This window comes from Poecile atricapillus, chromosome 1 (genome assembly GCF_030490865.1).
Source record: "Poecile atricapillus isolate bPoeAtr1 chromosome 1, bPoeAtr1.hap1, whole genome shotgun sequence".
NCBI lineage: Eukaryota > Metazoa > Chordata > Aves > Passeriformes > Paridae > Poecile > Poecile atricapillus.
This window is the reverse complement of record NC_081249.1, coordinates 124,994,825-125,011,138: the sequence shown is the minus strand read 5'-3', so window position 1 is coordinate 125,011,138 and position 16,314 is coordinate 124,994,825. Positions and strand designations below refer to the sequence as shown.

The following is a 16,314-nucleotide window of genomic DNA, read 5'->3' as shown; positions in this document are numbered from 1 at the left end:
TTTATAGATGGAATTTACATGCAGCATAATGAGGGAGAAAAATGATGACAAACTGATAATGCAGATCCATTTTTCAAAAATCAGTTTTATCTTTGTTACATTCCAAAGGGGATATATGAAAGTTAGTCATCTAGCAACTGTATAACCTCTGCAGAGAGATGAGTACAGAGTCACAGATAAAAAAATACACCTAACTCCCAAGATGACAGGTGCCAGAGAAAGGATGTGCCTTACACCATCAATCCAGACAAATGCAGAAAGATTTTTATAATAAATATTTCATCATATACTAACTCCTGAGACTTTACCCATGAAAAGAAAGGGAAAGATTTTATAAGAGCTATCATACACCTACAATATATTAAGCTATTAAAGCAAAATAGAACAAAATGTCAACACTGTCTTGAATGTGCACTGCATTTGAATTTATCTACATCACAGTACTTGAAATATGCAGCTCCAGGAGTCAGTGTCCACTTATGTTTTGCCTTAAATCTGCAGACATCACTTGCCATACAAGCATCTTGAAAGTACGAGTGCAAGAAACCAAATGATGATCACAGCCAGCAGGGTTTCATTCTCTGAGACCAAAACTACACTGCAAGACTTCCATTTCCAATACCTAGCATCAATCAGCAGAAAATCCAAGTATATTTACAAAAGATCTTTACATAAAGTGATTAGTGAGTTGTAAGTAATTACGGTGTTCCCAGGTACTTTTTAACCACATAAATAGTAGAGAGAAATATATAGTTAAAAACCACCATAAAGTCACAACTGTAAATAATGTACCACAGTGGCAACCCCAGGTATCTTAGGGTTAGTTTTCTTTTCAGTTTTGTTAGTAAAAGCCATTTGAAAACTCAAAGATTTAAGCTTTTGGTTAACTAATCTGTTTAAACTGTTTCCACTCTAGTACATTCCTTCAAAGTTCAAATACTTTTATAATTTGCTTTTTTTAAATCAATAACAAATCGTTCAAGAAAGCTCTTCTGAATTGGCAGGATCAGGAAGACTTCTGTCAGCTCTTTCCACCAGTCCACACGCCTGGAGTTCCTTCCCTGAGCCCCACTTAGCTGAGCACAACGTGTCGGTCGAAGACAGACTTGCGCTGCTCCTGGACCTGGAGCTTCCAGCGCTGCTGGGCGTATTCCACTTTGTTCAGCACGTTGGCGCGGCTCCGTGAACGGGCCAGCACGTCGTGGGCGTTTGCAAAAGGCTGGTGGTCCTGGAATGGCAAAAATCCACGGTTACTCCTCAGAAGTTCCAGCTGCAAGTCTTTCGTGTTGTTACATTCCACAGGATGTGGGGGGTGGCTTGGTTTTGGTTACCTTTTTTTTAAGGTAAATGAGATGTTCCAACAAGCTGGTCAGTAACAATGACCAAGCAAGTTTTTGAATTGTTGGAACTGTACTTCAATTTCTCATTCACAGGAACTTTCAGAGATTTCCCAAACAGACCACACTTCATTGAACTGTCAATTACTCGCTGCCATGAGAGACACCACAGAGAGCTGCAGGATCAGACCCACAGTCTTGCATCCATTTGCAGCCCAGAGCAGACCCAGGCACCTCCTTCACTCTGGTGAATCCGCTTCACAACTGAATTAGGGTCAGTTCCCTGCCAGCTCCTGGCCATTTCCTGCCAGGCACTTCAGGATGTTCACACAGCTCCTATATCAAACCAACACACTCTGATGTTTACCAAACTAAGCCTATTGTGCAGAGCTGTCTGAAAGCACAGTGTCAATACAGCTGTTTAAGTGACAGAGCTCAACAAGAACCGAGTGCTTGTTTAACTTTTACTCTCTCTGTTTTCTAACAGTACCTGCAAGGCTTTATCTTCTGCTAGCAAATATAGCCAAGTTATAAACAGTGAGAGTTGGAACTGAACTTGTTATTTGGCTATTAAAGTGTTTGGACAGAGTCATGCTGCTAAAGCTACTCTAGAAAGCATCACATGTGCAGTGCATAATGAAAAATAACGTAACTATGTCCTATTTATCCTTTTTATCCCTACATTTCATATTCTTTTTTTTTTTCCAGAACACTTTTGAAGACATTTATATTAATGGATACTTTATTTGTGATATGACTGTGCAGAGCAGCTCAATGACAACTGTCAGCTGTACATAGATTATCATTAATGATACCTATTGAAATGATTGCTCTAAGTTCCAAAGCCACTATGAGAATTAAAAAAAATATGCTCATAGAGAACAAGAGAAAATCCCTGATCAAAAGAGCTATCATCTCACCATAAAAAGTTATACAACTGGATATACCTAGAATGGGCATTTAACAGGAGACAGGTCACTTCATTCACAGGGGGGAAAAAGTCATAATAGCAACACATGGTTTGCTACTGTAAAACACATGGTGGGAGACAGGACAGTCTAGATGGGACTGGCCTTCCTGACTAACAAGATTCTCAGCTCCAAGGTCAGATACTCTCAATTTCTATGTAGACAATAAAGGGAAAAAAGAATTTAAGAAAGAGGACTAAGGAAGTGGCTTTCATTCATCAGTGGCCACTGTCACCAATGAGCAACAAGAAAGAGTGAAGACACTGCCTTGAAATTCAGCCACAAAATCCATGGACATGGTATTTTTGAAGTGTGACAAGAATGTCTCAAAAATTTGCAAGAGGGAAGGCACAAAAGGAGACAATTCATAAGGGATCTTAAATGATGTTATGTTCACAGAATAGCTACAGCAAAACATAACATTGGTTAAGATGGATCCAGACTTTGAGGTAAATTCATTCTGCAGTTAACCCAAACTGCCATGGAACTTAATGCACTTCTTCCTTCCACCTACAACCAAAAGACTATCTCATATTTGGAGACATTAAGATAATTTATCTAAGTTATATATCTGTCTGAGATATAGCATACAGCACAAGCTCACTTAATTCAAGTAGGAGCTGCCCAATTTGCTATAAGAATGCACACAGAGGAAGAGTCATTCAAATACTTCCATTGAAAAAAAAAAGTATAAAACAAAAAACCCTCAATCCAAAATCCTCCTAGAGGTGACTGGGAAAATCTTACATTGCAATACAAAGACAGTTGAAACATGTCTACATGTAATACACAGGGAAGTTCAGAAACAGTGGGACAATCATCAGCCATCTTCACTTAAAAAGGTGTTTCTGTTTGCTAAGGGGATAATTAGCATTCAAAATTAAGCTTTTTTCTAGATAATAGTTTTTATCAGCTATGCTCTATGTACCTTGATTTCATAAAAAAAATATGTGCCAGAGACTGGAAAGGCCAGTAATGACAGGAAATCGTGTCACTACTCCCTTTCTTGCCCCCCAAAAAAGCTCCTCTGACCTGTTGGAATATACTGCCACATTTTGATTTCTGGCTGTTATACCAATAAATTCTTTCGGTATCCATTACTATTCTGCTTCATTATAGCTATTTCTTATTGAAGTTTTAGTATCAAGAAACTCAAACTGGAACATTAGAAGATGCAACCTCCATACTTTCTTTTTGTAGAGAGCAATCTAAGCAGTAAGGACTTTCCATAACAATGATCACTGGCAAGACTGGATCATTAACTCTTAAAAAGTTGTACTCCTGTATATTCTTAGTTGTATTCCTGGACTGTTTCTTCTCTGTGAAAACAAATCTGTGCCTTGAGCTGGTATAACTGAAGCAGTTCTCACCTTACTACTTTCCAGCCCAGTGAAAAATGAAAGAGTGGCTTCACAGAAGTCATTACACACCTTTGTTTTCCTCTCCTAACAGGAAAAGCATTTACTGCCTGGCAAAAAAAAAAAAAAGCTGCTCACCCCAAATAATTATTTATCAACCAACCATCCCAGTCTTCATGCTAACCAAGTGCACAAAGACTCTGGTGAACTCACCCCAATGTCTTCATCACTTTGTATGAGCTGTGAATGTCCAAGGAGACGCCTCTTCAGGATGGGTTCCACCAGGGTAAGGTACACCATGTACAGAAGAAGCAGGCCCAAAATGGACAGGTATATGATGATTGTCACCTACATAATACAAGCACAGTTTATGCCAAGATTGTGACATTTCCCCCCCAGTCTCACAACAGGCAGCAAGGACCAAAAGATGAGTACAGGCAAAGTTTGATCTTTGGTAGAGTCACCAGATGACTTAAAACCCAGAAAGAAAGGAAAATTAACAAACTACAACATGGTACTAAAAGGGTTTAAGGCAGCTTGAAACAGTAAGACCTTGCAAAGAATCTTAGGCTATGCCTCTTAAAATAATTCAGTGTTATAACTCTCACTTCCACCAAGTCAACTGTTCAGCCTGGCCATTAAACAGGTGACAAATTTGGGGCATCACCCAGTGATCTCCCATTGTCTAGCACAGACCTGCATTTAGTCATCAAGCAAAACAAAACAAAACAAAACACCAAACTTCTAAAATCCCAAAATACAGTAGTCTGTGGTGTCAAAAACCAAAAGACATACTGCAGTCTACTCAACAGCAGTCTTAATGGCTCCAATGAAACAAGAATGTGAAGAGCACAGAAAACAACTGGTAGAACAGATGGATAAAGAAAATTTATAGCAAGAAAGGCAGCTGTGTAACGAGAGGCCCTCTGCAATAATAAGGAAAACAAAGCCCAAAGCTTGACAAAATGTCTTAGAACACTCAGAATTTTAGCAAGGTGTAAAGTCTGATCTCAAAAGTGGAGATCTTCAATAGAGGGTCTCGGGTTCACTTCTTCAGCTAAAGTTTGATGCTATTGTTACTGCTTAAGATTGTGAACAAGTGCTACCAGAGAAAAGGTTAATTTTAGGCTACCTTAGAACAGTTTTCTTTTTAAAAACAGCATTTCTCTAAAAGACAATAGACATATTTACTAAACAGCTGAAGTCTTTAATATATGCCAACAGAATCACACTGCTTACCTTAATTGTGACTGAGCTTCTCTCCTCATACTTGCACTCACAACGTAAACAATAAGCTTCTACATCAGGTCCAGGGACAGGCATAGGCTCCACCACATGGAGACAGTCACTGAGGAAACACAAAAACTGCCCAGTCAGTTTTGAGCTGGCTTTAGCTGGGCTGTTCCACTCTGCTGCAAGAGCTGAGATGCTCAGCTTGCTTAAGTTCAGTTGTTCTAAACTGCAGGTACAAATAAATTGCTATGCCACAGTTATGTCACTTAAACAAGAAATTCTGCTACTGACAAGCTGCTAAACAAGTATTAAGATCTTTCTAACTCAATACAGTGTCTTCATTTTTCAGTGGAACAATTAAAGCTGTTGGCAGAACAAGTCTGAGGATATGAATCCAGCACAAATGCATCATTTGACACTGACATCATGGATAAAACTAAATTTCATCTACTAATTCCACTTCTTCCTTCACCATACTCATAAGAGCCTTATTCCATCCTTTCACTGTCTGGGGAATTAGCTTCTCTTTGACGTTCATGAACTGAGTTTCTTTTTTCTTTTTTTTGTTCTTGTCATAACAAGGTACAGACATTGGAAAAAAAAGAAAAAAGGAAATCAGATGTTAGATGGGTTGTTTCTGTAAGCAGCAAGACAGTGAATAAAGAGCTTTGAGCAAAAGCATTTGACTTAAAATATTACCAGATGCAAGTCAGTCCCCTGTGGAAAAGTGTGGTTGACAATATTATGGGCACTCTATAGCACAGCATTAAAATCCAGCTACCATGAGACAACTGCTCCCAACAACAACTCACATAATGTTGGTCTTCCTGCTGACTCAGGCTGTTATTCAGAGTTCAGACCCCCAGGGTCCATGCAGAGCACTGACAGAACCAGAATCCTGTTCCACCTTTCTCTGGGTTACCTCAACGTTGGCACAGTCAGCAGCAGGTAGTAAAACAAAAGACCTGAAGTGACAGCAGCTGCCTGGGACTCAACACTTTACTGGGCTAAATTACAGTGCTGCAATCACTCAGCTGGGCACCAGCTCATCTCTTCTGTCTTCTTTGTACTTCTTCTTCATAGCTGCACCTATGCTAAGTGCTATGTGAGGTGCTGAGTGCCACCTCACAGCCTCTGGAGGATTTATCTTTCTCATTTATGTGAAAGCAGAACTACATTTTTCTCTGTGGAAGAATGCAGCACTCAAGCTACAAAAATCAAAAATACATTGCCAGGTACAATCTGTGCTATTGCTGTTCCTACAACTGAGAGTTTGTATCAAGGTACTGTCCAAGTACTGTAGAAATCTTGTATCTTGGTTAAGTACAGTAGTAAGTTTGTTACTGAGAATGTAAGAAATATTAATATCAGCATTTTTTCTTCTCCAAGTTGCTAGAAGGTGCAAAATCTACTGGAACCTCACAAAACTCCAGAAAAAACAGTTCCTAAATGATGGGATGGTTTTCAAGAGTACAGCAAGCAAAGACAACACTCCCAAATCACAGTTCCAGGTTTGTGCTCCCTTGCCTTTACACCATTCCAAGTCACTGGATTCAAAATATACCACTTCCTTACCTTTTACTACTCCCAAGTCTAAATAAACAATTAAAAATGCAAGCAAGCAAGCCAAAACAGAAGACAGGGCAAAAACTACAGGGTCTAAGCCTTGCCCCTTGCTAGAGCTGAATTCTGGAGTACTTCTGTAAGAAAAGCTCCAGTAAGTTATGGAAATGCTCTGCTTTGTCCTGGCACCACCATAGGAGAGTAATCACTACAGAAGCCTTTAGCCAGTAAGATTTATTATCATTTTGTATGTGCCACACACACTCACCAGTCTTTCTGTGAAACATTTTTGTTGTAAATATGGCCTGAATGGTCCTTGTAAGGAGGGCAGATGCATTTACACCGGACATCCTCAGAATTCTAAAAGTGAAGTAAACAACATGCTTAGAACAAATTATCCTAAGTTACCATATAATTAATATTTTCAGGGGTACAGAAGGTATTCTTCACACAAGACTTGAAACATTTAACACATTACTTGCAAGTATCTTTGAACAGTCTTACTCAGGACTTCCTACAAGTTTAAGAACAACACTTCAGAATTACTGAGTAGAGCAATCTGTTAAATAACACTACTATTTGAGATAGAAACACATTCTTGAGGGGGGAAATACTGGAGTTTAAGTTCATTCCCCTTTCTAAGAAAAGCCACACATACAGAAATTGCTAACATTGATTACTCAACTATTCAGCTTACAAGGACAGCGGTTTAACAGATACAGTGATGAGCTTAAAAGGAATGAGAGAATACTAAGCTTACTTTAGCAAATAGTAAGAGACAAAGGATAAACGTGGCTTATCTAAAGTTCAAGGCAATTTCTAGTGGCATTCCAAAACAATGTGTGAACAAGTATTGGTAATGAACTTCTACACTGAACAGCCAAGTCAGAATAACACTAAGTGGGCACAGGTCAGCTGGAAAACCCTGACTGCACTAGCACAGAATCAAATAAAGGGTTGGGCTGGAAGGGACCTTAAAGATCACCCAGTTCCAACTCCATTGCTACAGGCAGGGACAGCTTCCACTATCCAGGTTGCTCAAAGCCCCATCCAAGCTGGCCTGGAACACTGCCAACATCAGGGTATCCACAACTTCTCTGGGCAACCTGTGCCTCACCACCCTCACAGAGAAGACTTTCTTCCTGATATCTAATCTAAACCTACCCTCTTTGTCCTGACACTACATGCCCATGTAACCAGCTCTTCTCCATCTCTCTTAGGGACTTCAGGTACAGCAAATTAGGTCACCCCGGTGCCTCCTCCAGACCAAACAATCCCAGTTCTCTCCGCCTTTCCTCACAGGAGAGGTGCTCCAGCCCTGTCATCACTTTCATGGCCTCCTCTGGATTTGCTCCAACAGCTCCAAGTCCTTGCTGTGCTGGGGACCCCAGAGCTGGGCGCAGCACTGCAGGGGGGTCTCAGGAGAGCAGCGTAAAAACACCCCAGCTACCACACACTCTACACCAAACCGCTGCTGCTCTCACCACAGAGAGATCAAACCGCTGATTACCATTAAAAAGGAGAAAAGTCAGACGTATTTGGAGGAAATTCAAACGCGGCTACTCTGACTGTAGAAGACAGGGTGTTCCCTGCCCGCCGCAGAGAACCACGGCAGCAGTCCCAGGTACGAGCCCAGCAGGGCCAAGAGCAGAGCGGGGCACCCAGCGCGGGTGGGGCCGCCCAGCGAGCACCGCTGGAGCTGCCCAGCCCCGGGAACAGCAGCTCCATCTCCACTCGCGGTTTTGTGTCACGGTGTCCCCGGGCACCACGGCTACGGGGAGCTTACGGGGAGCGCAGGAACCGGGGCCGCGCCGGTGGGGCCGGGGAGGCGGAACGACCCGCGGGAGCCGAGCGCCCGGCGGGGGAGGCGGACAGAGGGGGGGAGGGAGGGAGGGCCCGGGCCCGGGAGCACCACCGTCAACCGTCCCGCCCCGCTCCGCTCACCTTGGCCTCGGCGCCCAGCCCCGCCAGTGCGGCCAGCAGCAACAGCGAGCAGAGGCGCGCCCCGCCGGCCGCCATGTCGGGCCCCGCCGCTCTGTGGCCGCTCTACCGCCGCTTGTCGCCGCCGGGCCGCCGCCGGGCCCCTGCCGCCATCACTTCCGCCTGCCGCCGCCCTCACGTGAGGCGCCGTCCGCCGCGGCGCCGGCCCTGCGGGAACAGCGGCGCCGCGCCATGGTTCCGGGGGGCGGGCAGGCCGGCACAAAAATATTCCTGGAATAGTCCAGGGTTGGAAGAGACTTCCAAGATCATCCAGTCTAACCACTAATCCAGCACTGTAACCACTAAACCGTATCACCGAGCGCCAGATCCAGAAACCCTCTGAACATCTCTAGGGATGGTGACTCCACCACCTCCTTGTGCAAAATGTTCCAATGCCTGACCGCGCTGACCGTGAAAACATTTTTTCTGGTATCTAATCTGAGTATCCCCTGTCTCAGCTTAAGGCCATTTCATCGAATCCTCTCACGGCAGGCACCGCAGAAGAGACAGTCCCCACCTCAGTGCAGCCTCCTTTCAGGCAGGGATGAGGTCTCTCCTGAGCCTCCTCTTCTCCAGGCTAAACAAACCCATCTCCCTCAGTCACTCCTCATAAGACATCTTTTCATAAGACATATTTTTTCATGAGCCTTGTTACCCTTTTCTGGACACAATTTAGTACCAACATGTCCTTTTTTAAAGAGAGGTAGGGCTGGCTGGCCTGTAGTTCCCCCACCCTTGGCCCTGTTGGAATGGGTTAGAAGTGATTATTAGTAGCATTCTAAATGAGGTGTGTGAGCAGCATATAATCCAGTTTTTACACGTCTGAACACACAGTTATAGAAATCTTCATGCATTTTATAGACAGCTGTTTCTCTGAGAAGACATCACTAAAATCCAGCAATGTTCCTCATTTGTCAAGTGATTAATTATTTCCACCCAAGAGCTGTGTTCACCTTCTTGCAGAGGACAGCCAGCCTTGGTGAGAAGCAGCATTTCCAGCTGTGGCCCCTGTCAGGAAAATTAACCCAGAAACACCAGAGGTTTATGTCCAAAAAGGAGACAGAGGAGTCCTTTTGCTTTATTCAAATAAAGGGAGAGGCCATGGGGCATTCCCCTGGGGTCTCTCCAATTTTTGGAGGGCGCAGCCTCCTTTTTATCCTGATTTCCCAGCCACATGTCCCTCTCTCTTTCCCCATTGTCTGAGGTACTTGAGAGATACAGACTTCCAGGAATGCCTGATACTTAAAATTCCCCTCTAATATATAACCTCCCACTCTTAATTCTTAAGTCTTGTGGAATTTATGGTGTTTCCCATAAAGTGTCCCCTTCATCTTCCACTCAATCAGTGGAATCCATCCCATTGTTTCTTTTATCTCTCAGTGATAGTTTCATTTTAGCAGCAGACCCACAGCTTGTTTGTAAAAACAAAGCCGTCATTCCTCTCATTCCTAAGACCCGAGTCTCCTCTACTTGTGTAGGGACCCCAAACCCACCTGACCCTGCCAGGGCTGGACCCAGCCTGTCCCTGGCACAGCAGCTGCTGCTGAATAAGGGTTTGAGCCCAGCCTGAGAAACAGCTCGGGCTCATCTCAGCTCCTCTGACACCTCCACAGAGGAGCAGCAGGTGGTGTGACTCAGCCCGTTTATTCCTTCTCCTTTCCATACCCTCTGTCATTCCTGTAGCCATTCCTATACCAGAAGGGACCCCACGTGAAAAGTGGAGAGGGACAAGAGCAGGTATGACAGGACAAGGGGAATAGTTTCAGACTGAGAGTAGGTTTAGATGAGGTATTAGGAAGAAATTCTTTACTGTGAAGGCATTGAGAGACTGGCACAGGTTGTTAAGACAAGCTGTGGATCCCTATCCTTGATAGTGTTCAAGGCCAGGTTGGATGGAGCTCTGAGTAGCCTGGTCTAGTAGAAGTTGCCTCTTCCCATGGCAGTGGCATTGGAACTAGGAGGATCTTTAATGTCCCTTCCAACCAAAACCATTCTAGCATTCCATGGCTCTCTGTCTGAACTCCCAAGGAACAAAGCTGTACATGGCCAGAAGCTGCTCTGTTTTCCCTTCTCCCTCCCCAGCCCCAGCTCAGTGCCTGTAATTTCATAATCCTTTAGATTCAGTAGACTTTTCAACGGTGCTCTTCACCCCTTCCTAATACAATAGGTTGTGCAACGCTAGCAGTGCATCAGACATCTCGGGAAAGGAGCTCGAGTTACTATGGAAACACAAAACACCTTTACTTCAAATTCAGGGAAAATTGCCTGACTGTAATGAGTGTGCACCAGGTTTCAGCCTTAGCCAAACAATTTGTCTATTTAATGGCTGTATCTGCAATGGAAGTGTTTTGAAGCATGAAGGTGGCTCTGTGTCTTCCCCACCACCCACAGCCATAGTCTACGATGGGCAGATTGACTGCTGAGTTGAAAAACATGCTGAATCTTTAGAAAAACCCAGATCACATTTTGAGCTGAAGTAAACAATACACAGTTTCAGAGGCATCACTGCCTTTGGAAGAATTTGGTGTAGGAAAAGAGAGCCTGATAAACTAACTTTTTTAACCCATTCAGACAGTTCTGATAGACAGGTAATAAATGTGCTTTTATTTAGGTGGCTGGAGCAGCCTTTGGAACCTTCAAGCCCAGTCCTGGAGCTTCCTCAAAGCCAGGAACACCAGAAAAAATAACCCGGAAGTTGTGAGCCACAGGCTCTTGGTGCTGCAGGAGGTAAAGGTTACTCCTTCCAGAAGATGAGTCCGTTCTTCCCCTAGAAAACAGTAAGTGATTAGGTAAGCAAAGCTCCTGGATTAATTATTAAGAAAAGAACACTGGCAGTTTCAGTCTGCAGTCAGAAACTGGCAGTTTAGATTTTTTTCAGTTTTGTTTCAATTCATTTTTTTCAATGTATTTATCAGCACACCAGTATCAGAAGCAATACTGTTAAACTACAGTTTAAAAAAAAAGGGGAAAGACAGCTAAAAATGTATATAAATTTGATTTTGAGGAAATTATTAAATGACTGTCATGACTATAATTGCTTTCTAGCTTGCTAATCTTCCAGAAGGGCTGAAGATGTGTTTCATCTTCAAGAGAGCTCTCCCTGGATTATCATCAGAGTCTGAGCTCTTGTGGCAGCAGGCTGCTCCCTGCACTGCTAACTCTGTCCTTGCTGGACCAATCCTCTTCCAGTTAATGGAGCTGAGCTCTCTCATCAAGTTTGCTTTTTAAAAACAACATACACCCTGCTTTAATAGCAAGATCTGTTTGAGGGTTGTAACTATACACTAGCCTCTCTAAGCTAAGCCTTGCACTTTCCTATCAGTGTGCTGTGTCGAATTATGGGTTTTACAGTTTAGTAGCTGCTCTCATGTTTGTCTCTGTTATCAACACTCATACACCAAGTGCCCCCAAGAGCTGCTGGCAGTGTCTTTGATCATTCAAAGGCTGTGGGGAGGGGGCAGCCCTGGTTCCCCCTGGAGAGGTGAGCAGGGGGTACATCCCCCTGAGCTACTGGGGCACAGCCTGAGCCAGGCTTTTGGGAACAAGAACCACGGCTGTGCAACACAGACACAGCACAGACTGTGCATCTCTAGGCATTGGGCAGGGCAGCTGCTCCAGAGTCACATCTCTCCTGCTCAGTCATCTTACAAAAATAGCTTATTTTTCCATATAGCTTTATATTTCCAGGCACTGTATGTGCAAAGCGAGCTCCTGCATTTCCTTTCCTGTGGCAGGAGCCTTCCCAAAGCCACATGGTCTCTGTAGCCAACAGTGGACTAAGTTGTGCCTCTGCTCCTCCTTACTCTGCTGCACTGATCCACATGTGAATATGGGTATTTTAAAAGCTTTTTTCTGCAAAGTACCTTTATACTCTGTGGTAATTACAATGGACCCTGCTGTGCTGTGTCAAACAGGTGTAGGGCAGCTTCACATGCTGCAGCTGAGCTGCCACAGGGTAGATGTTCCTCAGGGCAGGTAGGGATAGAAGCTATTTACCATCATTTAAATAATACACATTATGATTATTTTTACTAATGCAAATTGCCATTTTTTTATGTCACTTCAGCCTATTCACATTCAGAACTTGCCTGCTTCCCTTTGTTTTCCCAGCTGAGAAAATCTTTTCATTATCAACAATGATAGAAAAGAAAAATCTGAGGGGATTATGTAAATAAGTGATTGAATCAGCACTTCTGCACTTATTGCCAACATGAAAGTGGTGTGACATTTGCACAGAAGAAAAACAAAGTAAATGCAGATTCTTTTTTTGTCTATTCCCTACGTTCAGTTAAAAAAAAAAAATAGAATGATGGCAGGACTTGTTGTCACAGCAGCTTTTACTTAGCAAAGAAACATAGGAAGAGACAATTAAAATGTCACTTGCTCTAGGCTAATGAGAAATTCACCTTTCAGTAGATTGGTCATCAGCATCCATCTGAATAAGTTCTGTCACTGGTATTGCATCCCTTTGAACAAGCAGCACAGTTTTGTCTCAGTAATTTCTGTTTGGGGCCAAAACCCCAGTGGCTCAGTTCCGGTCTAGCTGCTGCTCTGGCCTCGTGGTCCTTGACCTCTGGAGAATACAAAGAGAAATCAATACCAGCGGGCTGGATGGGGTTCAAGGTTTACAATAAAAACAAGCTCTCCAAATCTGGTTCATCTCAGGGACCCATTACATTACAGTAATGCAATGTAATGGCTCGTGGCTTCCTTCCATAACCGAGGCATTATTTTGCAATCTGCTGTCAGGAGTTACATAAAGCCTTTCACAGCAGAAATGCATGCATATGGAAAGGGCAAGCTGGGAAAACTGTTTACCTCTGTATTTCTATATCTGTATTGATATTTATGATATGAAGCAAATGGAGGCAAGTGCTGAAAGAGCTGTGCATTTATTTTATCTTTCTGTCTCAGTGAATCCACTCCTGACTTTTCTGCAGGCTGTGAGAGTTCAAGGTCCCTCTCTGCTAATGCAAGGTCAGTCAGGGCCCTCACACACTGCAGCAGCTGAGTCCCCACATCACATACATGGGGAACATGCCCTGCCCTGTGTATGGTTTCCATTTGTGACATGTGTCATGCTCTTATCAATGCAATCCCTGCTGCATGTCCCTTCCTTCAGCAAAGGACACGTGCTGCAAATACGAGGAACAGCAGCTTGTAGGTGGGACAGGGACTTCAGCTCTTTAACCACAATCTCTAAGTCCTCAGCTCTGGCTTCATCCCTTGCAGCATGAAGAACAGCTTCTGCATTTGTTTGTTTAATCCAAAATTTATAAATAGCCACTGCCAGCCCTGACCCAGCAAGACCTCAGATGCCCTGCATGTATTGCTCATGGGAGAGACAAGGTCAGTGCTGCTCCACACACTTTGCTGCTCCTTGTTCTAAGCCAGAGAGTTTTTGCTAGAGGCACAGAGGCAAACATGCCCAAAAAAAGGAACCACAGTTTCTTCCTCATACAGAGTAATCCACAAGGATTACTCTGATACATTCATTTTTCCTGTTTTTTATTCAAAGGGATCAGCACTAGAAGTAAAGTCACTATGAATCCAGAATGTGCTCTATCCAGTGCCAGCCATTTCGTTCCAATCTTTGCTGCAGCCTGCATGGAAACACCATAGCCAGGGAGAGAGAGGTTAAAGGCAAGGTAAGATTATGTTTATGATACAACTCCAAGCATTTTTGTGGCAAAGTTTATCATTACTTGCCTCAAGCTTGTTGCTAAGCAGAGGGGCTTTCAACGACCTCAGCAAGCAAACTGGGAACCCCTCCATGCACTGGCTCCATTTTCTTCCCTTGCCTGCTATTTTGGTCACTTTTCCAAAGCACATATCAAGCAAGCCCTGGATGGCTGTGGGCCCCTCATTCACACTTCAGCATGGATAGGAAATGAGGAGTGTTCACTCAGCACCTTGCTGGCCTGGGTCAGTAGCAGCAATGCAGTTCCTCTGCAGATGCCTGCTTTAATTAGGAGATCTTTACTTTGCCTGCAGACTGGGGCAAAGCAAAATGAAAGCTTGGAGGCAATGAATTGCATTTTGCTCTTCTTTTCTGTTAGCATTTTCAACCTTTATCAGATCTTTTTTTACCTATTGCATTTAGTTCTACTTCCACTGGTCTCTGTGGTGCAAACCAAGTATTCTTTTCCTTTTAGATACATATTCCTAATAATTGAAAGAGCAGAAATCTCTGTATTTTTCTTTATCCAGGAAACCATTCACTACCATTGTTTTTCCCTAGCAACCAAAGTATCACACAAAATATTTCTTATAAAGAAAATTCCAACAATTCCACATGCATAGACCTGCACAGAGAAAATAAGCTGCATTCAAAGGCAGCATTGTGCAAGGTGAGTCTGATACTTCAGATGACCACAAATATTGATACTATGGCAACATTTTATATTCTGAGCTTGCCCACCATGGTGATGTACTTGCTGACCAAGATTAACCCTTTGGACCATTTGTCTGCTGCTGTTAACCACTGTGGATGCCAGATTCGCTGGCACAAACGCGGCATAAAGTCCTGCACTCAAATCAGGAGTGACACCACTTCCACACAAAGGGAGATTCTGGCCTTTGCCTTTCATTCAGGTTCAATCTCTGCTCTGAGAGCTGGCTCTGCCAGTGCTGCAAACAGCATCGATTTTGTGGCACCGCGCTGCCAGCGTTTGTGCGGAGGATGCGGAGCAGCGAATGCCCTACTTGCTCTGTTCCCATGACAACACCCTGCAAAGCAGCTCCTGCGAGCTTCCCCCTGACTGCCTCATCGCACCTGACAGCGTGCCCAGGCTCCGACTTTCAACCCAGACAAAGCCTCTTCCTTTAATTACCAAAAAGCCTTTCCCAGGGAAGAAAGATCTGTTTGAAATAGCGGTGTTTTGATCATCAGAGCAGAGGTATTAAGCTCTCCACCACCCAGACACGAGGAGAATGGCTGAGTCTGGTTTGCCATTCATGCTGCATGTTGGTAATGTAATCAGGAATGACTTGAGGGTAGGCTCCAGGACTGTATTCTTTTCTTCATTGTATGCTGAAGTGAATTAATACCTAACAGCACTTCAAGTAACTCCTGATTTCATGTAGAAGATGGCAAATAATTGCTTGGAGTAATGTTCTAGAGAAAACAATCTGCTTTTCTTGGCGGTGTGCCTTGTCCTGCCAGTCCTCCAAAAGCTGTACTTCCATGAGCAAAGCCTTGAGACTGATCAAGCCAGCAGTTCTTCAGGCAAAATGAGCAGGAGCAGATGAGAAATATGGAGCATAAAGATGAGTTCAGGGCATTGAAGCTGAATGGCAGCAGAGGAAAGCAGGATAAGTTTTCCTGCCTGCCAGTCCAGTGTAATGCTAGAGTGAGGTAGAGGATGATTTTTTAATTTTTTTTTAACTTTTTTCCTGTACAGATTCTTAGTTTTTAATATGTAGACTGAGAGTTCAGTCTGTGGTTTTGGCTGTACCACTCCCAATTGCTCAGTATTTCCTCAATGGGTGCATGTTGTAATCTGGCTAGAAGGGAATCAAAATTAGGCTTGGTAACCAAAAAATGGCAGAAATCCTTACCAGGACTTGTCAAAGGACCCACAAAAGGACTCCTCAAGGACCAAGAGGAGCTTGCAGCTGAATGCTGATATGGTTCTCTCATTTCTGAGACATGAACAGCTCTGTGGCTGGGAAGTTCTCTGTCCTGGCATGGTCATGGCCTTACCCAGGATAGGTTTTGGGAGGTGTGAGTGACAGGGGCTCCCTGCACTGCACTTGAGAATGGTAACAGGCCCATAGGTGACAGCACATAACCCATCCTGGGCACTTGCAGCACCTGAACCCATTGGCCCCTAACTGAAGAGTTCTGCAGCACAGCAAAGACTCAGAATAAAA

General features: G+C 43.7%; 1 protein-coding gene across 1 annotated transcript; it reads right to left on the bottom strand.

Annotated features, from left to right (window-relative positions):
* Window positions 1–67: 67 nt before the first annotated feature.
* On the bottom strand, window positions 68–8,593 carry TMEM9B (TMEM9 domain family member B). Its single transcript, XM_058853423.1, has 5 exons — window positions 8,404–8,593; window positions 6,728–6,819; window positions 4,903–5,011; window positions 3,877–4,011; window positions 68–1,228 (listed from the first exon to the last, which is right to left on the bottom strand). Exons 1-5 carry the CDS (start codon window positions 8,476–8,478, stop codon window positions 1,073–1,075), a joined length of 567 nt encoding a protein of 188 aa, XP_058709406.1. The 5' UTR covers window positions 8,479–8,593; the 3' UTR covers window positions 68–1,072.
* Window positions 8,594–16,314: the final 7,721 nt, after the last annotated feature.

Excerpts from the sequence above, each read along its gene's own strand:
- TMEM9B (XM_058853423.1), bottom strand. The coding sequence starts at position 8,478 with ATGGCGGCCGGCGGGGCGCGCCTCTGCTCGCTGTTGCTGCTGGCCGCA. Across the intron at positions 6,820-8,403 it reads GGCTGGGCGCCGAGGCCAAG|AATTCTGAGGATGTCCGGTG; the intron begins GTGAGCGGAGCG and ends CTTCACTTTTAG. Across the intron at positions 1,229-3,876 it reads AAAGTGATGAAGACATTGGG|GACCACCAGCCTTTTGCAAA; the intron begins GTGAGTTCACCA and ends TTGCCATTCCAG.